The following is a 25,170-nucleotide window of genomic DNA, read 5'->3' as shown; positions in this document are numbered from 1 at the left end:
TTCAGTGCCAATGCCATAGACACTCGCTCTCTCTCTCTTTTAGAAACCCACTGTAACTCGGTTTCTAAGAAAAGTTCGAAATGCTTTACTCTCAAGAAACGGTCGCCATTTCTTCCCTTGTAAAAACACGTAACTCAGGAAGGCCCTATCAGTTAATTAATTTAAGACTCAACCTGGCCCCCCATCCCTGTCGAATTTGCAGAAACACCGCTCCAAACACCCCACATCATAAGCCTCAACCTAGGCTTAAACACTAGGAGCTCCCAAGGCGGTTTACCTCGTTCTGTAATGAGGGTTTACCTCGCTCTAAGATGGCCACGAAGGGGTGGGCCCCGCGGTCAGATTCTGCGAGTTGCGTGGGCAAACGCGCCGGACCGCGCCTCCAGAGGAGGATCTTAACCGCGCAGAACGGAAGTTCCTGAGCCTTCAAGCCCGCGGGGAAGCAAGTCGGCAACGGACCAAGATGGCGGCGCCCAGTGAGGGGCAGGCGTTTGCCGCGGGGCTTGAAAAGAATTGGGGTGCGGTTATTCGCTCCCCAGAAGGGACGCCCCAAAAAGTCAGGCAGCTGATAGATGAGGGGATTGCTCCAGAAGAAGGAGGCGCCGAAGCGTGAGTTCACGAGTCCACCCTGGGTCCGGCGCCGGCGGGTTGGAGAGGGTTTGGGGAACGCGGGCCCGGGGCGGGGGGTGGGGGGAATCCTCTGGGTCGGCACTTTTGTCTGTAGGGTTGGCAACGTCCCGGGATCTGAAAGAGACCGGGTTTACTACGTTTACTCGGTTTTAGTCTCGGGATGTACTGCTTTCAGCACCACGGGCGGCATTTTGCTATAAAACGGGTGGGGGGCGGAAGGGGAAAAAAGGCGACTGCTAACTGAATATGCACCTGACATCTGTTAGTGGGGTTTCTTAATCTTTTTTGAGCCTTAGACACCTTTGGCAGCCTGGCAAAGCTTATGAATCCCTTCTCAGAATATTTTTAAATGCATAAAATAAAGTGCATAGCAACATAAAGGGGACCAATTACTTTAGAATGCGGTTATCAAGGTAGTAAAAGAAAAAAGTACAGTAACATGCTTCATTACTGGAAAGTTAAGTAATCTCTAGTAATAAGTCTATTATTTACCATAATTTTGAAGTAATCATGGGCATAAGTGATATTTCACAACATGTTCAGCAACCGTAATGTGACAAAATGCCTGTGATTTCCACTGGTGACAAATTCATAAGTACTGCTGATGCTACTATGTTTTGTGAGGGGTTTTTTAGTACCTTCATTCGTATTTGAAGGAAGTGCTGAATTTCAGCTAGAGGTTAATAAAATAAACGTCACTTTTTTCTCATCCAAGTTTATGGATCCTCTGAATTTCTTTCAAGAACCGCACCTCCCTGAGGCTGGCTCTCTGAGAGAGATTCCTAGAATGAGTTTATATCTTTCGAGTTATAATAGCTGCTGTCATCCTGTTTTTATTAAGATGATTTTTGTCCTCAAGGATTCCTCCCTCTACCCCTTCCAGGTGCTGTTGAAATGCCTTTCACTAAAAATAGATAATTGTATTGTTGGGTTTTTTCCTCCCTGAATTTTTTTCATGAAATTGCCCAAAGATCTTTACTTTGATTTGAATTCTGAAACTCTGTTTTGGGAGAGTGGGTATCAATGGTCGACTCAGAAAACTATCAAAATGATTTTTCTCTGTGTTTAAAGGAGTTTAATTTGTAAGGTGGCTCAAATTTGTAATGCATAGAAGCTTTGAGTCTCATTTTGTGTTTACTAAAGTTGTGTGAAATACTGTTGGAGAACAGTAAGTGAGCTAGAAGTTCTCCGGTATAGGATTAGTGGAGCACTGTGGAGGTAGAAATTACTTGAAACTTAGATATGAACGAACAGTAAAGAAATTTGAATGCCAGACTGACGAATTTGGATTCTACTTAATAATTATTGTGAAGCTAATTAATAGCTAATTAATAATTTTAAGCAGAGGAATGACATTACTGAAATGATTTTTAGAAAGGTTAAAATCCAGCGTGGCGTGATTGACGCTGTGATGTGCCGAGAAGCGAGATGCAAAATGTTTAGGCAAAGTGATGCTGTGAAAGATTTCTGAGAGTTCTGCCACTTTATTTTAGGAAGGACACATCTGCCACATTCCACTCAGTTAATGGGTCACCCCAAGCGGAACAGCCGCCATTGGAATCTACAAGCAAAGAAGCCTTCTTTAGCAGGGTGGAAACATTTTCTATATCCTTCTTTATTAGTTCACGTGAGTTGCACTTTCCGCTCCTGGAACGAGGAATAACAGCACTTATTTTGATGTTGTAAATTTAAGAATTAAACTTGGGGAAAAAAAAAGAATTAAACTTGGTAAGATATTTTATAGGAAAATTAGCATCATAAAATGTTATTCCTCAAAGGGATATTTGAGATGATCTGGCCTTTGCTTTTGTTGTTTCGTTAACTAATTATTTTGAGAGAGAGAGAGGGAGAACCCCAAGCAGACTCTGCACTGTCAGTGCAGAGCCCAGTATGGGGCTCCAACTCTCGAACCTCGAGATTATGACCTGAGCCGAAATCAAGAGTCAAATGCTCAACCAACTTAGCCACCCAAGTGCCTCTGACCTTTTCTTTTTGCAGAAGAAAACACTAAGAGCTTGAGAGGAAAAGGAATAGTAACTAACATTTGTATGTGGTGTGTTTTCATGTATATTATCACATTCAGTCTTCACCTTAAACCCGTGAAAATAGGTATCATTATTATACTCATTTACAGAAGAGGAAACAGTTTCAGGTAGGTTATGTGACTTGCCTATGGTCAGCCTGCTAGCTAATGGCAGAGCCAGGATTATAGCATGAGGCTATGTATACTACACTTCCTGTCTCTTTCTGGATTTTCCCCTATATATTAGTTATCTGTTGTATAGCAAATTACACTAAAACTTAGTGGCTGAAAACAACAAACATGGGGCGTGCCTGGGTGGCTCAGTAGGTTAAGCATCCGACTTCAGGTTAGGTCATGATCTCATGATTCATGAGTTTGAGCCCCCCCCCCCCCCCCATTGGGCTCCCTGCAGCCAGCTTTGGATCCTCTGCCTCCCTCTCTCTCTGCCACTTTCCCGCTCACTCACCCTCTCTCAAAAATAAATAAACATTAAAAAAAAACACATTTTTTGTCACAATTTCTGTGGGTCAGGAATCTGGGCATGGCTTACTTGGGTCCTGTGGCTCAGGGTTCCTCACAGGCTGCAGTCATCTCCAGGCTCCGCTAAGAAAAGATGCATTTCCAAGCTCACCCACGAGCTACTGGATTGAGGGCTTCAGCTCTATAGTGGCTCTCGGGTAGAGACCTCCCTGTGTACCTTGCAGCATGGGCCTATTGACAGGGACAGTTCACAAAACGTGGCAGCTGGCTTCCATCGGAGTGTGTAAGTGAAAGAGAGCAAGACAGAAGCTAAAAATTTTTTGTAACCTAATCTCACAGGTGACATCCCATCACTTGTGCCCTTTTCTATTCACTAGAGTGATTTTTTTTTTAATTTTTTTTTTTTTTCCAACGTTTATTTATTTTTGGAACAGAGAGAGACAGAGCATGAACGGGGGAGGGGCAGAGAGAGAGGGAGTCACAGAATCGGAAACAGGCTCCAGGCTCTGAGCCATCAGCCCAGAGCCCGACGCGGGGCTCGAACTCACGGACCGCGAGATCGTGACCTGGCTGAAGTCGGACGCTTAACCGACTGTGCCACCCAGGCGCCCCTAGAGTGATTTTTTAAAAATATAAAACGATTATAGACTTGCAGAAAGGTTGCACAGGTTACAAAGAACTTCCTTTCTAAGCTACCTTTAAGTAAGTTGCCAAAGTGATACCTCATTACCCCCAGATATTTCCTACACACCAGGACTTTTTTCCTACGTAACTGCAATGCAGCCATCAAAATCAGGAAATTTCACATAATAAATTACTGCCATCCAACCCTCAGACCCCAGTCATTTCATCAGTTGTCGTAATAATATTCTTTTTTTTCTTTTTAAGTTTAAATATTTTGAGAGAGAGAGAAAGAAAGTGAGCAGGGGAGAGGCAGAGAGAGAGAGGGAGAGCGAGTCCCAAGCAGGCTCTGTGCTTTGCTGTCAGCACAGAGCCCAATCTCGAACTCACGAACCATGAGATCATGACCTGAGCCAAAATCCAGAGTTGGATGCTCAACTAATTAAGCTACCCAAGTACCCCCTAATAATATTCTTTATAGCAAAAGGATCCAGTTGAGATTCTTGTTTTTCCTTGAATTTCATGATCGTGATACTTTTGAAGATTACAGGCCAGTAGTTTTGTAGAGAGTACCTCAATTCACATCCATCTGATGTTTCCTTATAGTTAGATTCAAGTAGTTTAGGAATATCACAGAATGGTGCTGTGTTCTCACTGTATCCTGTCAGGTGGCACATGAATTTGATTTATCCCTTTCCTGGTGATAATCACTTTGATCACTTGATTAGGGAGTGTCTGCCCATCTTTGCCTGTCTTTTCCATTGTAACACTTCTTTTGTAATTAAAAAGTAGGGCGGGGGCGAGGGGGGGGGGTACCTCCGAGGCTCAGGTCATAATCTCCCAGTTCGTGTGTTCAAGCCCCGAGTTGGGCCCTGTGCTGACAGCTGGGATCCTAGAGCATGATTCGGATTCTGTTTCCCTCTCTCTCTGCCGCTACCCTGCTCTAGCTCTTTCTCTCTCTCTCTCTAGCTCTCAAAAATAAACAAACATTAAAAAAAAGTGTTTTGTGCAGAGGTGCTTTGAAAATATGCAAATATCCCATTCCTCATCAAACTTTATGTAATTTATTTGTAGCAGCATGGGCTGCTTTTTCAGTGGATTTTAATCTGTTACTATCATTATATGTTTTGATATTACAGTTATCCCTGATTTGGTGAGTGGGGGCCCTGTAGATATTCTCTTTACACTCCACTTGACTCCCAACACCTCAAGGTGCAGCCCCTCTTTACCCAACTTGGGTTCTGACACCCTGTGCTGAACTGCCTCCCTCCCCCTCCTGGCTGTTCTCCTTGCTCACCACCTGATGGCTCTCCGACTAAATTTCTCAGGAAGAGGAAGGTATTTTAATCATCTACTGCCATACCTTGGACTAATTCCTCATTTTCTGCAAAGGAACCTTGTCCTTTGTTCTTTTTTGTTTTCATTGGATATAAATTGACCACCGCTTTGGGTATGATAATCATTTCTTTCACTTAGCCAGTTAAGTAATTCTGTTACTTTTATTTTAGGTGATGCCAACTCCTTTAACATCTGTATCTAAATGCTGTTTTCTAGGCTTCAGTCCTTCTTTTGCTAATATTAGAATGTTTTCAAATTCCTGTATCCCTTATAAAAATATAGAACTTTCTTGCATCTTCTTTCATGTGTTATGTGTGTGTTGGTGTGTGTGTGTGTGTGTGTGTGTGTGTGTGTGTGCTCTGTAAAATAGAGCTCTTTAGGGGTGCCGGGGTGGCGCAGTCGGTTAAGCGTCCGACTTCAGCCAGGTCACGATCTCGCGGTCTATGAGTTCGAGCCCCGCGTCAGGCTCTGGGCTGATGGCTCGGAGCCTGGAGCCTGTTTCCGATTCTGTGTCTCCCTCTCTCTCTGCCCCTCCCCTGTTCATGCTCTGTCTCTCTCTGTCCCAAAAATAAATAAAAAATGTTGAAAAAAAAATTAAAAAAAAAAAATAGAGCTCGTTAGGTAAAATGTTGAATATTGAGTTTTAAAGATCAATAAATGTTTTAGGACATTTTCCCAAGCGCATACTTCTAGGTGCTCTGGGTACTCTCAGCCTGTTTAACACACATAGACTATGTGCATACATTAGTTCATAATAATCAAATTTTGGGCAGGGGAAATAATGAAGAATATTATTATTAATTTTACTGACTATTCTTTAGAATGTAAAAGCAAACATGGTACAATAAAAGAGCATAGATGAGTGGCAGAAAATATTTCTGCTTGTTTGACTTTTACCATCCTTATTGCTGAGGCATATCCCTGTACTTTTACAAGTGTTTTTAAATCTCTAGTATTTCACAATAAGTGAAAGGGAATGGCTTCTGTATTCCACCCCACAACCATTAATAACGTCAACATTTTATTTATTTATTTATTTATAATTTTTTTTTTTTAACGTTTATTTATTTTTGAGACAGGGAGAGACAGAGCATGAACAGGGGAGGGTCAGAGAGAGGGAGACACAGAATCTGAAACAGGCTCCAGGCTCCTAGCTGTCAGCACAGAGCCCGACGCGGGGCTCGAACTCACGGACCGCGAGATCATGGCCTGAACCGAAGTCGGCCGCTTAACCGACTGAACCACCCAGGCGCCCCAGCATCAACATTTTAAACATGTAGAATACATAGGGCTTTGTAGAGGAAAAGTTCAAAATTTTTTCCCTCTTGTTATTACTCAAATGACTTCCGTTGTTCTGTGAAGTATGTGCCTGTGCTTTAAAAAAAAATTTTTTTTTAACATTTATTTATTTTTGAGAGACAAAGCACAAGCAGGGGAGGGGCAGAGAGAGAGAGAGGGAGACACAGAATCTGAAGCAGGCTCCAGGCTCTAAGCTGTCAGCTCAGAGCCCGACGTGAGGCATGAATCCATGAGCCATGAGGTCATGACCTGAGCTGAAGTCAGAGGCTTAACCAACTGAGCCACCCAGGCGCCCTGCCTGTGCTTTAAAAATAGTTTTTCAGGGTGCCTGGATGGTTCAGTCGGTTGAGCATCCAACTCTTGATTTCGGCTCAGATCATGATCCCAGGTTTTGGAATCAAGCCCCATGTCAGCCTCTGTACTGAGCATGGAGCCTGCTTGGGATTCTCTCTCTCTCTCTCTCTCTCTCTCTCTCTCTCTCTCTCTCTCTCTCAAAATAATAAAAAATAAAAAAGTAAAAATTAGTTTTCCAAACTTTCCTTACTTGCTTTTCCTCTTAATCTAACGTGTTTATTCCTATATATGTAAAGAATGAGTTAAAGTTTTCATTTCTGACTTATTCATCTTAATATACTTGCAGCATTGTTTTTCTTAACATGAATACTCTCTGAAATGGGCAGGTAAGCCCTCTGAGCTGTCTCCACTTGTCTGTGCAAAGTACGGCTGGGTCACAGTTGAATGTGACATGCTCAAGTGTTCCAGCTGTCAGGCTTTTCTCTGTGCCAGTTTACAACCAGCTTTTGATTTTGACAGATGTAAGTATAAAGTACAAATTACGTTTTCCTCCATTTTCAAAGATATATTAGACTGGTTTTCTAAGAAGACCAGTCACTTGTGTTTGATCAAAAAATGTGTACTGTTACATATAGCAAGGCGAATCTGTGATTGTCTTTGTCCTAATTATTAGCTTCAGTTACTACTGTTTTTTAAAACTAAGCTACTTTAGAGTGAACCTGACTTTCTGTATTCTGGGAAACTAACAGCAGAGTATATTTACTTTATGGTTTCAAAATTTATACTTAGGCAAAGAGACAAGGCACTTCTATGAAGCCTCGTGCTTTAGAACGCCCTGCCTTATAAGATACATAATACTGTTACTGACCTTAGGATCTTGACTTAGAACTTGTTTTCTGAAAAATATTAAGATGATGCAGTTGCTAGTATTTTCATATCTTCTAAAATTATCTTAGTCATTTTTATTTTTAATTCTATCCACACTCTTAAAGGTTCTTAGTCATTAGGTTTTGAATCCATATAGTGTTTTCTAAGGCACTGCTGCCTGTGTGGGTTTCAGATAAAGACCGATGTGCTGAGCTGAAGAAAGCCTTGTGCACCGCCCATGAGAAGTTCTGTTTCTGGCCAGACAGCCCCTCCCCAGGTACTTATTTCCAAGATTTCCCATTGACCATCCCTTCTTGGTTGTTGCATTTCTAATATTGTCTGTTTCTTTGTGAAAATCTAGTCTTTGAAGTTTCATTTTTTCCTATTTGGGCTTTTAAAGAAGAATTTACATTCATTTACTTGTTAGGTTATTACTTAACTTTATTAAGGGCATTTGACAGCTTAGCCATGCATACATTATCCCATTTAATTCTCACAGGGGCCCTGGGAGGTAGATTACCAACACAGTTTTTTAAGTGAGGAAACAGAATCAGAGCTCTTTGGGTGGAGGGAGGGAGGGAGGGAGGGAGAGAGGGAGAGAGAGAATTAAAAAAAAAAGGAGGCTCAATGTAGAGCCTGACACGGGGCTCGATCCCACGAACCTGGGATCATGACCCAAGCTGAAATCAAGAGTCAGTCACTCAACTAACTGAGCCACCCCGGCACCCAGAATCAGAAATCTTAAAACCAACTGGTGAGGAGGCAAAACTGTGGTTTTATCTGCTTTCAAACTCTCTGCTTTGCCCTCCATAGCAAGCAATCCCATGTTCTCCCCAGGCTTCCTTTGGTGCACTAACTGTGGCAGTTAAATGGAGTTGGGGTTCGGTTCCTAAAACCAACTCACGGGAAGCCAAATGAGAGTGATTACAAATGTATAATTTGTCCCAGTGAAGTGACACAATATAAACAACAGCATTGAAGCCAAAGACCGCCTCTATAAGGGCCTTGGCAAGGCGCCCTCTCTTGAATCTGGTGAATTTGTGATTGTCTTCACTTGAGTTATTGACTTTAATCATTACTTTTTTAAAAAACTAAGCTACCTTAGAGTGAATCTGACTATGTATTCTGGGAAACTAACAGCAGGATATGTTTACTTTATGGTCTCAAAATTTATACTTAGGCAAAGAGACAGGAATTTTATGAAGCCTCATACTCTAGAATGCCCTGCCTTATAAAATACATGATAGCTCCTTTGTTACTGGTCTTAGGATCTTGATTTAGAAGTTGTTTTGTGAAAAATACTACGGTGATGCAGTTGCTAATATTTTCAAATTTTTTTAATTCAATTTTTTTTAACATTTATTTTTGAGACAGAGGCAGAGCACAAGCAAGGTGGGGGAGGGGAACAGAGAAAGAGAGGGAGGCACAGAATCCGAAGTAGGCTCTAGACTCCGAGCTCTTAGCTCAGAGCCTGACACAGGGCTCAAACTCACAAACCGGGGATCATGACCTGAGCCGAAGTCAGATGCTCAACCTACTCAGCCACCCAGGCATCCCAATATTTTCATGTCTTTTAAAGTTCTTTTAGTTCTTTTTCTTTTTAATTGTATCTATACTCTTTTTTTTTTTTTTTTTTAAGTAGGTTCCATGCCCAATGTGGGGCTTGAACTCATGACCCTGTGATCAAGAGCCGTGTGTTCTACCAACTGAGCCAGCCAGGTGCCCCAATAGTATCTTGGACTCTTAAAGACTCTTAAGTGTTGTATGCACAAAATGCTTCAGAATGAGGGAGCCCAAAATGTAGTCACAAGTGGGAGTTTTAAATATTTTACTGGTCATATGGGCATATTCCTGCTGAGTGAGTAACTTCTACAGCAGAGCCTTCTGGAGGGCTCACCAAGACCAGGTGCAAAACTTAATGCTTGACCAGACATTAGTGCCAAAAAGTAGGTATACTTTTTATTATTTCAGTAGGACAACTCAGGCTAATTCCAGGGTCACTGACACCTGGGAATATTCCATGAATAACCACTAAGAAGAAAAAAAAATAGATTGAAAATGTTCATAGAGTACCATCTACTGATAGATGAACAGGTGCTAGAAAGGGACTATTAGGAAATGATTTTTTAAAAATTTTTTAGGTTTTTATTTATTTTGAGAGAGTGAGTGAGCAGGGGAGGGGCAGGAAGAATCCCAAGCAGGCTCCGCTCCTGATGCAGGGCTTCAACCCACAGACTGTGAGACTGTGACCTGAGCCGAAAGGAGGAGTAAGATGCTTAACCGACTGAGCCACCCAGGTGCCCTGAGAAATAACAGGTTTTTTTTTAAACTTTTTTTTTTTTTTAAAAAACATTGATTTATTGTTGAGAGACAAAGACAGACAGAGCATGCGCAGGGGAGGGGCAGAGAGAGAGGGAGACACAGAATCCGAAGCAGGCTTCAGACTCTGAGCTGTCAGCACAGAGCCCGACGTGGGGTTTGAACCCATGAACCGGGAGATCGTGACCTGAGCCGAAGTCAGACGCTCAACCAGCTGAGCCACCCAGGCACCTCAAGAAATAACATTTAAAAAAAAATGTTTTTTTAACGTTTATTTGTTACTGAGAGATGGAGAGACACAGAGCATGAGCAGGGGAGGGGTAGAGAGAGGCGGAGACACAGAATCCGAAGTAGGCTCCAGGCTCTGAGCTGTCAGCACAGAGCCCGACGTGGGGCTCGAACTCATGGACCTCGAGATCATGACCTGAGCCAAAGTCGGTCGCTTAACCAACTGACCACTCAGGTGACCCAAGAAATAACATTGTAAAGTGAAGGTCATGGTAACAGAAGTTTCTGTTGTTGGCCCAGCTATTTCTCTGGATAGTACAACCACATTCGCTCCTTGAGGATGTGAATCGTCTCTCCGTGTGCCCTGTCCAGGTTTCTAGGATCCGCCCAGGACCCTGCTGGTGGTTCCTGCCTCTTGGTACTACACACACTCAGCTTTCTTGGTCCTATTCGTAGCTTCAGCTGCCACCTACTTGCATACCTTTAACTCCTATCCAGACCTCTCTTTTGAGCTTGACTCATTTCCAGCTGCCTTCCAAACATTTCCATGTAATATCCGCTGCAGACCTGGAATTCGACATATACAAAACTGAATGCTTCATTTTATACCTAGAACTTGCTTCTCATCTTCTATGTTCTCCATCTTGGTAAATGGTACTGACACCCCCCCACACACACACCAGTTGTCCTAGCCAGAAACCTGGAAGTCACCTTAGATGCTCTTCCCTGTTGTCACCACCTGGTCCTATCCATCCTACCTCCCAAATCTGAAATGTGACCTTTCAGTTATATCATCCCTTGGTTCGGTTCTTTCACGTTCAGGAGACTTTAGTGTGAAGAAAGGAACACCGACAACTATCTGTACTTTTAGTGCTTTTATTTATTAAGCATATCTAATAAATACAGTTTTGTAGGTAATTTTTCTCTAACATTTACCAGTATTTACAAACAAAACTAAATCCCTTTAAACATTTCAAATTATAACAATTATAATTACTAATTTACTAGACTGATTATTTTGAACATATCAAACACTGAAGTAGACCAAATACTCACATATGTTAGTTATAAAACATTTTTTAATTCATGTTAAAACATTTACATGATGGGCTTAATTTCTTCTGTTTGCTCTTTTGCCTTCATCAATTTTTACTAGTATTTTCTTAGCATTGTAGGGATCAGACCAAACCCTAAATTGGAAGGTGATCAGAAGGACATTGGGATCTGTTTTTTTCTCCTAAGTTTTGTCAAACCTGAGCCACTGGTCATCAGAACATGTTTTGTTTTTATTGTTAAACCTCACTTGATTTTGTAAAGTCCATACCTTTTTTGTTGATCTTAGTTTTTTATAATCAGACATTCCTTGTAAAATGATACATCTTTTTAAATTGATGGCATATATTTTTGACATATTTGGTTACTGGCAACAAGTTTAAATAGTTTGATAATATTTAATAATATTAGAGACCAAAATCTGGTTATTAATGATACAATAAATGGCGGACAAAAGTGCTATTGTTAACTACTTTTGTATCTCTCTCTTTTTTTTTTAAGTTTTTATTTATTATTTATTTTGACGGAGGGTGGGGGGTGAGAGAGAAAATCCCACGCAGGCTCTGCACTGTCAGCACACAGCCCGACGTGGAGCTTGAACTCATGAACCGTGAAATCATGACCTGAGCCAAAATCGAGAGTCAGACGCTCAACCAACTGAGCCACCCAGGTGCCCCTGTACCTCTTAGTAATAAAACTGGAAAAGAGATTTTTTTCTTCCTTTTTTTTTTTTTTTTAATGTTTATTTTTGAGAGAGAGAGGTTACCCAGGGGAGAAGCAGAGAGAGAGGGAGACAGAGGATCCCAAGCAGGTTCTGTACTGCCAGCACAAAGCCTGATGCGGGGCTTGAACTCACAAACTGAGATCATGACCTGAGCCAAAGTTGGACGCTTAACTGACTGAGCCACCTGGGTGCGCTTTCTTTTCTTTTTTCTGTTTCTGTTTATTTTTTTGAGAGAGCAGGAGCACGCATATATGTGGGCAAGCGGGGCAGGGGCAGAGGGCGAGTGAGAGAATCTTAAGCAGGCTCCGTGCCCAGCTCAGAGTCTGACCCAGCACAGAGCCCCACATGGAGCTCGATCTCATAGCTGTGAGATCATTGACCTGAGCCAGAATCAAGATTTGGACCCTTAACTGCGTGAGCCACCCAGAACCCCCCCCCCTCATTTTTTAAACAGCCTTATTGAGGAATAATTGACATAAAATGTGCATATTTAGGTATACGGTTTGGTAAGTTGTGACATGCTTGTGGGCTTGTGAAACCATCACTGCTAGATTTCTATTTAACATCAGGAGTTGATATCATTATCCCAATTTAACACTATATATTACTATGCCCTATTTTTCTTACAGTATGAAGTGTCATTGATCATTAAGAGTTTTATAACATGGATGCTCCTTCTCTCCATCTTTATGCCACCAGTATCTTGCAGGGATTATTACCTTAGGTCACTTCAATGTCTGCTAAGCTTTTTTTTTTTTTTTTTCATCCCAGCTGGCCCTTTATGATCTCTACTCTAAACTACTGCATATTATCTATAATATCACTTCCTCCTTTAAAAAAATCTTTTCGGGGGCGCCTGGGTGGCGCAGTCGGTGAAGCGTCCGACTTCAGCCAGGTCACGATCTCGCGGTCCGGGAGTTCGAGCCCCGCGTCGGGCTCTGGGCTGACGGCTCAGAGCCTGGAGCCTGTTTCCGATTCTGTGTCTCCCTCTCTCTCTGCCCCTCCCCCGTTCATGCTCTGTCTCTCTCCCAAAAATAAATAAACGTTGAAAAAAAAAAAAAAATCTTTTCGGTAATTTCTCTTCCCATACATTAGTAAAATCGTGGTCTAGTTACTCTCCACACTGCAACCCCGTCTCCTACTACTTTCCCCACAGGCGCACTGGGTTCCAGTCCCGCGAAACTGTTGAGAAACTCCGCACCCGTCCCATCCTTTGGGCCTTTGCTTTTGCACACTGTTGTTGGTCTCAAATTCAGCTTAGACCTGACTGCTTCTGAGAAACCTTTCTCGAGAAATCTACTTTTTTACACATATTCACAAAAACATCACAGCTCTGTCAAAAAAAAAAAGTCAATAATTCTTAATATCTTCAAGCGCTTGATCAGTTTTATCAGTACCTGTCCCCTGCCGTTCCATACACGTCTTTGACTTTTTACCATTTACGCCAATATGATCTTCCAGTTTACCTTGTCCGCAGATCGATTTGGGATGTTGCCGTTGGATGAGCCTGCTGTTCTTGTTAGCGAGTTCCTAGATCGTTTTCAAAGCCTTTGTCACTTGGACCTTCAGCTTCCTTCCCTGAGGCCAGAGGACTTGAAAACTATGGTGAGTTTTCCTTAGCGAGCCTACAGCGGTCTTCAGTTGTCACTAGCACTTGTACGTGAAGCATTTCCTTAAATGACCAGAGGATTCAGATTGCTGTGAAGAGAGCTAGTTGTTTGCCCCTCAACTGGACTTTTTCAGTCTCTGCTAGAAGGGCAGCTATTGACAGTTAAGTAAATGGTTCCCTCGAAACTTCTAGATATTCTTTAAATGGCATACATTCAATTTTATCTTGAGTTGTTACTTAAACTGTTTAACAGAAGATACTGAAATGTGACTTCGTATGGTTTATTGCTTATCATTTGGTTTATTGCTTATCATTTCCCAAAGAAAATACTCCAGAAGTTATAAACTCCCTTCTCCCCTGTGAGTAGAAATTAGAAATGCTCTGCCCTATCTTTAGTGTCCCTATCTAGTGTCCTGTTTCATCGCCCTGCACACACTCTGGAGACAAGCTTTACTGTAGGAAATAGTAGCTATTATTTTGCTTCTTCAAGTTGCGAGGCCATTTGGATTTTAACTGAAGTGTTACCCTCTGTGCCTATTATAAATGTCCCTTGTCCCTAGCCAAGGCAGCTTTTTTGTTCACCTTGTCAGTTCTTTATTATTCTTAGTACAAAAATAAAGACCTTGGTAAGTTCTCATTTTGTCAAGAAGTAAATTTAGGGTCAGGTCAAGATATAAATAGTAATCTGTTTTTCCTATTTTGGTTTGAAGTGTAGAGGTTTGAGAGAAAATCCGCAATTGGTAAGTATCTTTTTTTGCGAGAGAGAGTGCACGTGCAGGGGAAGGGCAGAGAGAGAGGGAGAAAGAGAACCCCAAGGAGGCTTCTCACTGTCAGCGCAGAACCCAATCTCCCCAATGGTCAGATCATGATCTGAGCTGAAATCAAGAGTCAGGTGCTTAAAGGACTGAGCCACCAAGGCACTCTTGTAAATTGATTTTTTTTAAGTTAATTTATTTATTTTGAGAGAGCGAGGTGGGGGAGGGGCTGAAAGGAGAGAGAGAATCCCAAGCAGGCTCCTCACGTCAGCTTGGAGCCCAACAGGGAACTCAGTCCCATGAATCGTGAAATCATGATCTGAGCCAAAATCAAGACTTGGGCGCCCAACTGACCGAGCTACCCATGTGCCCCTGCAATTGGTAAATTGAAAACAAATTAGTACTAAGAAAAGATTTAGTAGTTCTAGGAAAACTGCTACCTTTCTCAGTCGGTAGATTCAGAGCAATTCAGAAAGGTTTGTAATACCTTAGCCCTGTCCTGGAAGTAAGCCTTCCGTAATGAAGAGAATTGTCTTAGTGTTTGGCACTTCTTTCATGATTTTTGCGTTGTACCATCTAAGTACATCGTTATATGTCATTTTTGTGGTTGGACATTTAATTTAAGGAACCTTGGTTCCTTTATAGTGCTTGACAGAAGACAAGATCAGTCTTCTCCTGCACCTGCTTGAAGACGAACTTGATCACCGAACGGATGAGAGAAAAGCTGTAAGCAAATTAGGCTCAGACATCCAAGTGCACGTCACTGCCTGTGTCCTCTCTCTGTGCGGCTGGGCATGCAGGTCAGTCGGTGAATTTGCAGGGTGACATGAACTTTGACACCGTCATACACTGGTTTACATCAGTCACTGATAGTATTTGTAGATCACATGGTGCTTTCCTGTCAGAAAAGCAGACAAAGAAAACCTAAGAGGGTGGTGAGGGGATGATAAGAATCAGTAACAGTTCCAGAATTAGAACGCGGGAATTCTTGGACACACCTGAACTTTGGTTTTTGTTTTTGTTTTTGTTTTTTTTTTACTATCGCTTCCCAGCTGGGAATTTGTGCTCCTGTAAGCAGTGAAGCTCCTTTCTGTTTATAGAAAGGAAGAAAAATCAGTTGAGTTCATAAAAACTACCAAAGGAAACGTCAGCCAGAGTCCTCTGAGCCTCCATGTTGGTATTTCTATTCCAGCTGCTCAATTTAGCATAGACTCCCTCTGAGATAGAAAACTGTTGGAACTGGGACACCTGGCTGGCTCAGTCGGTAGAGCATTCAACTCTTGATCTCAGGATTATGAGTTCCAGCCCTGTTAGGTATAGAGATAACTTAAAAATAAAATATTAAAAAACCAAAAAACTGTTTGAACCAATCTTGATTTACCTTAACTACTCATTCTTTGATAGATCAAGGGATATTTTTTATTTAAGGTTTGTTTGTTTATTTTAAAGTTTATTTAAGTTATCTCTACACCCATTGTGGGGCTTGAACTCAAGACCCTGAGATCAAAAATTACATGCTCTTCTGACTGAACCAGCCAGGTGCCCCAGGAATATTTTCATTTAAAAGGAACAGAAGAAATTTATAAAATAACCTTTAATGTAGTCTTGCCTTCGAGATGACACCAAGACCATTAGATCTTTCTGTAGGAACTTTGTGAGCGACACTGGAGTTGGGGTCCTGAGATCAGAGGACAGGGGCCTCAAGATGCCATGATTCCCAATCCACTGGACTGTTCCAGAGACTTATTTGATGAGATAAAGCATTCTCACAAATGATTACACTTAGTCCCTTGGAAGTGTTACCTTTTGAGAAAACTCTCTTTTCTGTTCCTACCTAGTTCTTCTCTGGAACCCATGCAGCTCTCCTTGATAAGCTGTTCACAGTGTACGAGGAAGGTGGGGCTCTGGGGCTTCCAGCAGATGGAGTCTTCCATGACTGAACTGGATGCGTCGTTTGGCCTGACCAGCTCCCCCATCCAAGGCCCTGAGGGGCGGGCAGAGCGCTTCCCTCTGGTGCCTGAATCTCCTCGGAGGATGATGACTCGGAGTCAGGATGCCACATTTTCCCCTGGCCCCGAGCAGGTATAGACTTACTTGGCTTGTTGGGGTGGCCTTTTTAAATTTTTTTTTTTTTCAACGTTTATTTATTTTTGGGACAGAGAGAGACAGAGCATGAACGGGGGAGGGTCATAGAGAGAGGGAAACACAGAATCGGAAACAGGCTCCAGGCTCCGAGCCATCAGCCCAGAGCCCGACGCGGGGCTCGAACTCACGGACTGCGAGATCGTGACCTGGCTGAAGTCGGACGCTTAACCGACTGCGCCACCCAGGCGCCCCGGGGTGGCCTTTTTAAAAGCGGCATTCTCGGGGGCGCCTCGGTGGCTCAGTCCGACTTGAGCGTCTGACTTCGGCTCAGGTCATGATCTCAGGATTCATGAGTTTGAGCCCCGCATCAGGCTCTGTGCTGACAGCTCAGAACCTGGAGCCTGCTTCCGATTCTGTGTCTCCCTCTCTCTCTGCCCCTCCCCTGCTCGTGCTCTGTCCCTCAAAAATAAAAAAACATTTAAAATAATAAAGCAAGTAAGCAAGCGTTCTTGGGGTGCCTGGATGTCTCAGTTGGTTAAGCTTCCGACTCTTGATTTTGGCTCAGGTCATGTTCTCAGTGGTTCTTGAGACCAAGCCCCAAGTCAAGCTCTGTTCTGACAGCGAGGAACCTGCTTGGGATTCTCTCCTCCTCTTTCTCTGCCTCTCCCCCTGCTCATGCATGCTTTCTCACACTTTCTCAAAATAAATAAATGAACATTAAAAAAAAAAAAAAAAAAGCATTCTTGCCAAAAGTGTTGTGGTGGAAAAGTTAGAGATTAACTTAGGTGGGGAAGCTTTAGTTCTGACCACAGTGATCAAAATACCGCGTGTTTTTATTCACCAGTTGCAACGCAGAAGCTAAATTCATGATTTTGTATAAAAATCGATTATTTTTTGAAGAGTTTAGATATGTCGACAGTTCAGAAAGTAAATTCTCACAGTTTAAACTGTTGACGTATTTGTTTGCACCTGCTTCTAGAAATACGTCTTCTGACCATAGTCATTTCCATCATTGGTGTACTTCTCCTCCCTCTTCTTTCCTTCAGGCTGAAAGGAGCCCAGGCCCGATCGTCTCCCGAACTCGGAGCTGGGACTCTTCTAGTCCCGTTGACCGTCCTGAGCCAGAGGCTGCTAGCCCCACCACCAGAACTCGTCCTGTGACCCGAAGTATGGGAACAGGAGACGGCACTGGCCTGGAGGTGCCATCTAGCCCTCTCCGGAGAGCCAAACGGGCTCGCCTCTGCTCTTCTAGCAGCTCGGTGAGTCCACCTGCGTGTAGAGGTCGTGGAGCGCAGATAGCACGCCAGACCCTCGCCGCGTAGTACAGAGAAGCAGGTGTGGTCCTGTGGCTGTGAGAAGACAATGTGAATAAGTTTCAAGATGGGATAGTTGGGTGGCCAAAAGGAAAAAGCTTGAAGAGGTTTGTCATTTCAGTTCTTTGGAATGGATTCTGCAGAGGTAGTAACTATTTCACGCACATGGGGCGGGCAGGGGGATGGGAGGACATACCTGATCAGGTGCTGTTGATTTAACACAAAGGGAATGAAAGAATTTGGAAAGAGAGTGGGCACTACGTAGGCAGTGTTCAAATTTTTTTTTTAAAGTGTATTTATTTTGAGAGAGAGCGTGAGCTGGGGAGGGACAGAGAGTGAGGGAGACAGGATCCCAAGCAGGCTCTGCACTCACAGCAGCAAGCCTGATGCGGGGCTTGAACTCATGAACCGTGAGATCTCGACCTGAGCCAAAGTCAGATGCTTAACCAGCTGAGCCACCCAGGTGCCCCGACATAGGCAGTGTTTAAAGGAGACATCAAATTGGAAATGTGGGCAGTTGTGAGATTCTGAACTGGACAAGTCACAGCAGTGCCTCTCTGGATTGACGTGGCCTCTGCCCTTCATCAACACTGTTTCTTTTCCTCCTCTCAGGACACATCTTCCCGAAGCTTCTTTGATCCCACCTCTCAGCACAGAGACTGGTGCCCTTGGGTGAATGTCACATTTGGCCAGGATACCAGGGAGGATGGCAGAACTGAGGCAGATGCCAGTGCCGCGGCAGAGCCAGGCTGGAAGGCCGTGCTGAACATCCTCTTGGCCCACAAGCAGTCCAGCCAGCCAGCTGACACAGACTCCATGGTGAGATAAGCCGTTGCCTCTGTGTGTGCAGCACTCGCTGTTTATGGGATGAGGAACAGGGGCTGGTCCTATAATTAGCACCCTGCCTGCCCTCAGCTCTCATAAGTCAGGTTAGACTGAGTCCGGGTTCGTCCGGGAGAACAGGCGTGGAACTGATTCAGTCTTCCTGCAATTTAGCATTTGGCATTCCATCAAATTCTGGTAAATTCTTTGTCTTCTCAACTAAAGTGATTCAAAGTAGAAAAGGAATACAGAACCAGAACTAGATGATGAGGCAGCTGTTCCGGCCTCCTGTTGCACAACAGCTGCTTTTTCTATCAGTTGCTGTCACTTGCATTTGGAGCCTGGCCAGTTAGCTTAGCCGCCTGAGTACTGTGCCCTGACCCCAAGATAGCGATTTCATTCCTCACGGTGGGCACGTTACTTGGCTCTGTTCCACAGCCCCAGACTTGTGCCCTGAGCCTCAGCAAGCCACGGCAGTAGTGACTGCTGCTACCTGCACATGTGGGTAAATGCAAATCCATCGTGACAGCTGAGAAGACGGGTCACGTGTTTACTGTGTGTAAAGGATGGAAGTGACAGGAGGGTAAGCATTAAGGAATCACGGAAACTGGGTTCTCTTTCCTTTGCTGGCTCATTGCCAAATTTGCCTCTTAGCACGGTGTAGATAGAATAATTTCTGATTTCCGTAACCTCCAAGGACAAAGTAAAATAATACTTGCCGGTACACGTTCAAAAGAAGTGGTCCCAGGTTCGTGGCTCAGCAGGATTATGGGATTCTACTGGGGACAGCGATAGCGAGCCCGAGAATGTACATCTGTACCCTTTAAATACACAAATGAAGGCTTTCCAGGTTTTTCCGCAGGAAGAAAATCTACGTTTTTCTAATTTAAAACCTTTGAAAATACATAAAGCTATCTGAAGACAAATGTCTGCACGTAAATTCTTCTGCCTAGATCTTCATGAAATAGTGTACTGGAAGTTTTTATTGACTCCCCTCTGTCACTATCTTACTAACAAGAAATCCCACAGGGTTTTTACAGGGTTTTTTGTTTTTGTAGTGGGAAAAGTTGGCCTCATAATTGACCCTGGTTTCCAGGACTTTTAAGATCCTTTTTGGTGGTTTGTCTTTTAACCTTCCCACAGCTGCTGTGACTGGGAAGTTCAGAGCTTAATGAGGCTACACAAAGGATCCTCATGTTAGAAAAAAGCTTACGTTGTTTTTCAACTTAAGTTCCTTTTAATGTTGTCGCCGTATTAACTAAATTCCCCTCGGTCATTAGTAAGAGCTCAAACTCCCCCTACCCCCACCTCCCACCCCGAGACTTTTATTTTATTGAAACATTCATCCACAAAGAGGATGAGGAAACAGTGAAAATGTCATCTGATGTCAGAAACTGGAGATAACTTTATGGATTATCTGCTAGATTATTATTTATGTTCTCATCGAGACCCTGTGCTCTTTATTGTGCCTCTCAAAGGCTGAGAGATCAGCGTGTTCTGATTCACTGAGAACTTTTATCTTTTAGTGAATTGTTTTGTCTCCCTGTAACACCATTTCTCAGAATCTCAGATCACTTCATAGGCATGATCAAGTGGCGGTGAGAGTCTTCCTATTATTAGCTCTGCTGGCTAAAAATGAAGCTGAGAAGGCCAGGGTCATAGTTTAAGCTCTAAAGAGTCATTTTTTTTACTCCTTGGCCTTGAATTCCCAGTGAAGCATCACATGAATGTGAATCTTTGTTCACAAGAAATAACGAACTAGGGCCAATTCGGAAACCGGTGGATATGTGCACTGCACTAATGGTGGGTCAGGAGTGTCAGCCTCACAAAGATGAGGACAGATGAAGATACTTGGAGGGAGGACATGAGCCATGTGTTAGAGGCTCAGAGTATGTTAGCAGTCTTGTGACAGAACGCGGATTTTTAGTCTGGTTTTAGGTGTGTGTTATGTATACAATATAAAGTAATACGAAATATAAAATGGGTTTTATTCAATTCTAGATGTACCTAGATCCCTGTGGGAGGAATTTATAGACGAAGCCTTAACGCCGTTACTCGTCTTTCATCTCTATAAAAGAATTTAATCTCTAACAATGAGCTTTTCTACCTATAGAGTCTCTCTGAGAAATCAAGGAAGGTATTCCGAATATTCCGGCAGTGGGAATCCTTATGCTCATCCTGAAGATATTCCAGCCCTTCCTGGAGAGAAGCGGAATGAGTGACTTGGAGAAGCAAGAGTCTGAATTCCCTTTTGGGCGGCGGATTTCTCCATCCCGGTTTAACCACAAGGATCCCCCATCTTTGTAAAAGGCAGCGTCACTGTCTGCCGTCTGCGTGAGGGGAAGCCTGTTTCCGTGCCGGGATTGGACAGGTGAAGTACGCCAAGCCTGGCTCTGTTAAGGGAGTGCGGGGTTGTTAAACTAGATGGAGGACCGAGCACTTGAGCTCTTCTGCTGCCTGTCAGTACGGGCTGGTGTTGTGAAGACTCTTGTGTCCCAGGAATGTGACAGAATGTGTTAATAAAATGCTTATTAGGATTCTTACTGCCGGCGAGTTGTGTTCCTCCTTGCCTCTGGGCTGTTATAAACAAGGCAGACACTGAGCACACGTCAGTGGAGCAGTAGGCAGAATCAAAATTTTCGTTTTCAGATTAGCCGCAAAGCCTGAAATTTGCTTGTGATTCTCATCAAAGAGGTATTTCTTTTTTTTTTTTTTTTTTAATTTTTTATTTTTTTTAAATTTTTAAAATTTTTTTAACACTTGATTTATTTTTGAGACAGGGAGAGACAGAGCATGAACAGGGGAGGGTCAGAGAGAGGGAGACACAGAATCTGAAACAGGCTCCAGGGTCTGAGCTGGCAGCACAGAGCCCGACGTGGGGCTCGAACTCACGGACCGTGAAATCATGACCTGAGCCGAAGTCAGCCGCTTAACCGACGGAGCCACCCAGGCGCCCCTCAAAGAGGTGTTTCTGAACCAGAGAGTGTTCGTTATGTCACCGGGAGATCTCCTGATGTGTTACAGTGAATGGTAGGCTGTTCGTGTTCTCTGTTCACTTTGACAACAATAGGCAAGGTGAGGGAGGAAGGTCCTTCAGGAGAGACACCCTCTCCACATGCCTTCCGGTACATGGCTCCCCCCGAGGGGGACTCCCCCAGGCTCCTTCACTGCTGCTGGTGAGCATCAGTCTCTGTGGTGAAGATTGACCCTGACCTGCCCCGTCTAAATAAGACTGCCCCCTGATAAAGGGACCGTGAAAGCTGATAAAGGGACACTGATAAAGGGACATTTCTCTGAAATGTCATATTTTCTTTGAGTAACTGTAGTTTGTTTTATGACTCACTTTTTAAAAAAAATTTTTTTAACGTTTATTTTTGAGAGACAGAGAGTGAGCAGGGGAGGGGCAGAATGAGGAGGAGACACAGAATCCGAAGCAGGCTCCAGGCTCTGAGCTGTCAGCACAGAGCCCGACGTGGGGCTTGAACCCACGAACTGCGAGATCATGACGTGAGCCGAAGTCAGACGCTTGACCAAGTAGGACTCACTTTTATACTCCAGTATCTTAAAGAAAATAAGACATCATAATATCCTGCCCCTGCTAAAACTTCAGTTTCCGTCTCTAAATACATTTTTTCTATTTTCTTTACCCAACGAAAATTAACGATCTCTTATCATCTAATACCCAGTCCATATGCAAAATGCCTGGGTATTCTGAATGTTTTTACATTTGATTTGTCTAAACCAGGATCCAATTCAAGATCATGGGTTACATAAATCTCTTTAGTTTGAAGGAGAGTCCCTTTTTTTAATGCATGTCAGATTTTCTAATTTGTCATTTTTCAATCCTAATTTTTAAAAGGGTAAATAGTGTTGATATCTCTTCTGAATGAAGCCCCTGTCAGTGGCTGAGGCCAGGAGAGGCTGCTTCCAGGTTATTCTGTAGGGGTGCTCTTTTGCCTTCAGCGTGAGCGTGCCTTGTCAGGCCCCGTGGTCTCCTTCGAGGGGCACACTGCCGGGCACCTCTCTAATGTTCATGGACATGAGCCTTTGGGCCCAGGGGTAAGCCCTTTGCTGACTGGTGACTAAGTGAGTTTGAAGTCTGCTCTCTGGAAGCTCCTGTCGTCTAGGTCACCACTTTAGGAGTGGTGTAGAATCATTAACACAAGGTCTTCAAAAGGACTGCAACCCTAATTCCAGGTTATAATAATGTGGGTAAATTTTTAAAAGTCTTTCCACTGCATTTTTTTTTTTTTTGAGAGAGAGAGAGTGCACACACTTGTGATCTAGAGAGTGGTAGAGGGAGAGAGAGATTTTTTTTTTTTAATCTTTCTAAGTTTATTTTGAGAGAGAGAGTGCACACATCGGCGGGGAAGGAGCAGAGAGAGAGGGAGAGAGAGAGAATCCCAAGCACTGTCAGCACAAGCCCTATGTGGGGCTTGAACTCTTGAACCATGAGATCATGACCTGAGCCAAGAGCATCCAGAGTTGGATGCTCAACTGACTGAGCCATCCATGTGCCCTTCCACTGCAATTTTTAATTTATACCTCCCTCCAGGGAAAATAGTCACATTTCTTTAAAAAAGACAAAGGCTCCACAAGTTTTGTTTATGAGTGTGTGTTTAAAGTATAAATGGAAGCAGTTTGGGATGGGCTTTGTGCAATTCAAGAAACATTCCGTCTCTTCCGTGTGCAAGGCCCTGTACAAGCCCTTGGGTAATGCAAAGGTGAAGGACTACCTGGTTCCTGCCCTCAAGGAGTCTGTCTCCCAGGCTGAAAGTCACGTTTATATACACCTGTTGCACAAGACAGAGTGCTCAATACTCTGGAAGAATTAGTATAACAAAACAAGCGAGGGCCGCCTGGCTGGCTCTGTTGGTAGAGCATGCGATCCTTTGATCTCAGGGTTGTGAGTTCAAGCCCCACGTTGGGAATAGAGCCTATTTAAGAAAAATAAGAATCAACTCATGTATGGAATTGGAGAGAATTTTCAGGAAGGTCTAGATTTGAGCTGGACCTGGAGATGAGTGGGAGATGTAGGCTCTGTGAGAATTGGGACCTTGTCCCTCTTTTTTTTTTTTTTTTTTAAATCTACCCCCACACATGGGGCTCAAACTCCTGACCCCAAGATCAAGAGTCCTATGCTCCACCAGCCGAGCCAGCCAGGCACCCCCTTGTCTGTCTTATTTATAACGTCAGCACTTGAAACTGCCTGGCTCACGATAGACACTTAATGAAATAAGGACATTTGAGGCTAAAGGAATGTCGTGAGCAAATGAGCAGGATTTCACGTGTTCCTGAAAGAGCAGGTGTTCTGCTGTGGCTAGACTTTTGCACTGAGGGATAGAAGAGAGAGGAAAAGAAAATAAAAGTTGGGCCAGATAGGAATCTTGTATGTTCTGCTGAGGAGCGTGGTCTTGATTCTGTTGGAAAACGGAAAACTCACTGAAGAGTTTTTGAGCGGGGAAGTGACATTAATGCTTAGGAAGATAATTCTGGTGTGTGTGGATAGCACGCATCAGGGGAGACCGGAAGGCTCTAAGGGAGGTACAATGGCAAGGACAGAGGGTGGCTTGAGAATAATGTCAGGACAACTTCAACATGAACAGTCTGGGCATGAAGAAAAAGGAGCAATCGGGTGACCTCGAGGTCTCTGGCCAGCCATTCAAGATCAAGAATCCAGGTGGGGAGGGAAGAAAATAGTTGTATTGTGTAACATTTTGGGGTTAGTGTCTGTCTAGAAATGATGTTCCAGAGGACCGGAGAAGAGGATCCAGTATGTTGAAGTCAAGGCTCATTGTTTCAAACGTCTGCCATCTAGAGAGCTGCGTGGTGGAGGTGAAGCCATCCACCTTATCGTCAGCCTGTGTCACCGCGTACCTGAGGCTTGAGGCTACCGGTTTCCAGTTTCTGGTACATCCTCCGCTAGGCTGTACCGAGTATACTTTCAAATGGTAATGGGTGTTCCCGGAGGGCGTGATGATTGACTTAAAAAAATTTTTTTTTAAACGTTTACTTATTTTTGAGAGAGAAACAGAATGCGAGCGGGTTAGGGGCAGAGAGGGAGAGACAAAGAATCCGAAGCAGGCCCCAGGCGCCAAGCCATCAGCACAGAGCCCGATGCGGGGCTCGAACCCACGAGCCGTGAGATCATGATCCGCACCGAAGTCGGACTCTCAACCCACCGAGCCACCCAGGCGCCCCGTGATGATTAATTTTATGTGTCAGCTTAACTGGGCTGAGGGATGCCCAGATAGCAGGCAAAACATTATTGCTGGACATATCTGTGAGGATGTTTCGGGGAGAGATTAGCTTTTGAGTTGGTGAAGGAGTAAAGATCGCCCTCACCAGTGCGCGTGGGGATCATCCAATCCATTGAGGGCTTGAACAGAACAAATACAGAGGACGGGTGAATGCTTTTTTCCCTTGAGCTGTGACATTTCATCTTCTGTTCTTGGACCTCGGACCTCCTGGTTCTCGGGCCTTCAGGCTTGGATTGGAACCGTAGCACCAGCTTGCCTCCAGCTTGCGTGAGACAGAGGAGGGGACTCCTCAGCTTCTGTCATTGTGTGTGCCAGTTCCCATAATAAATCTCTTCGTATGTGTCTATATATATTCTACCTGTTCTGTTTTCCTAGAGAACCCTGACCGATAAAGATGGCATTGAGTTCATGAATTTCTTCCTAAAGCTGCTGGTCTCTTCCACACATTAG

General features: G+C 43.7%; 1 protein-coding gene across 1 annotated transcript; it reads left to right on the top strand.

The window, feature by feature from the left end:
- Positions 1–463: 463 nt before the first annotated feature.
- ZC3HC1 (zinc finger C3HC-type containing 1) lies at positions 464–21,003 on the top strand. Its single transcript, XM_047849967.1, has 10 exons — positions 464–609; positions 2,124–2,235; positions 7,056–7,206; positions 7,746–7,829; positions 13,354–13,481; positions 14,886–15,040; positions 16,079–16,322; positions 17,372–17,584; positions 18,251–18,457; positions 20,574–21,003. Exons 1-10 carry the CDS (start codon positions 464–466, stop codon positions 20,640–20,642), a joined length of 1,509 nt encoding a protein of 502 aa, XP_047705923.1. The 3' UTR covers positions 20,643–21,003.
- Positions 21,004–25,170: the final 4,167 nt, after the last annotated feature.

This window comes from Prionailurus viverrinus, chromosome A2 (genome assembly GCF_022837055.1).
Source record: "Prionailurus viverrinus isolate Anna chromosome A2, UM_Priviv_1.0, whole genome shotgun sequence".
Lineage (NCBI taxonomy): Eukaryota > Metazoa > Chordata > Mammalia > Carnivora > Felidae > Prionailurus > Prionailurus viverrinus.
Note: the sequence above shows the minus strand (reverse complement) of the source record. Positions and strands in the feature narration are given on the sequence as shown.

What these genes read in the sequence shown, in the direction of transcription:
- ZC3HC1 (XM_047849967.1), top strand. Translation starts at nt 464, where the DNA reads ATGGCGGCGCCCAGTGAGGGGCAGGCGTTTGCCGCGGGGCTTGAAAAG. An exon ending in GCCAGACAGCCCCTCCCCAG is followed by an intron (nt 7,830 to 13,353) that starts GTACTTATTTCC and finishes CCTTGTCCGCAG; the next exon opens with ATCGATTTGGGATGTTGCCG. An exon ending in TCTGCTCTTCTAGCAGCTCG is followed by an intron (nt 17,585 to 18,250) that starts GTGAGTCCACCT and finishes TCCTCCTCTCAG; the next exon opens with GACACATCTTCCCGAAGCTT.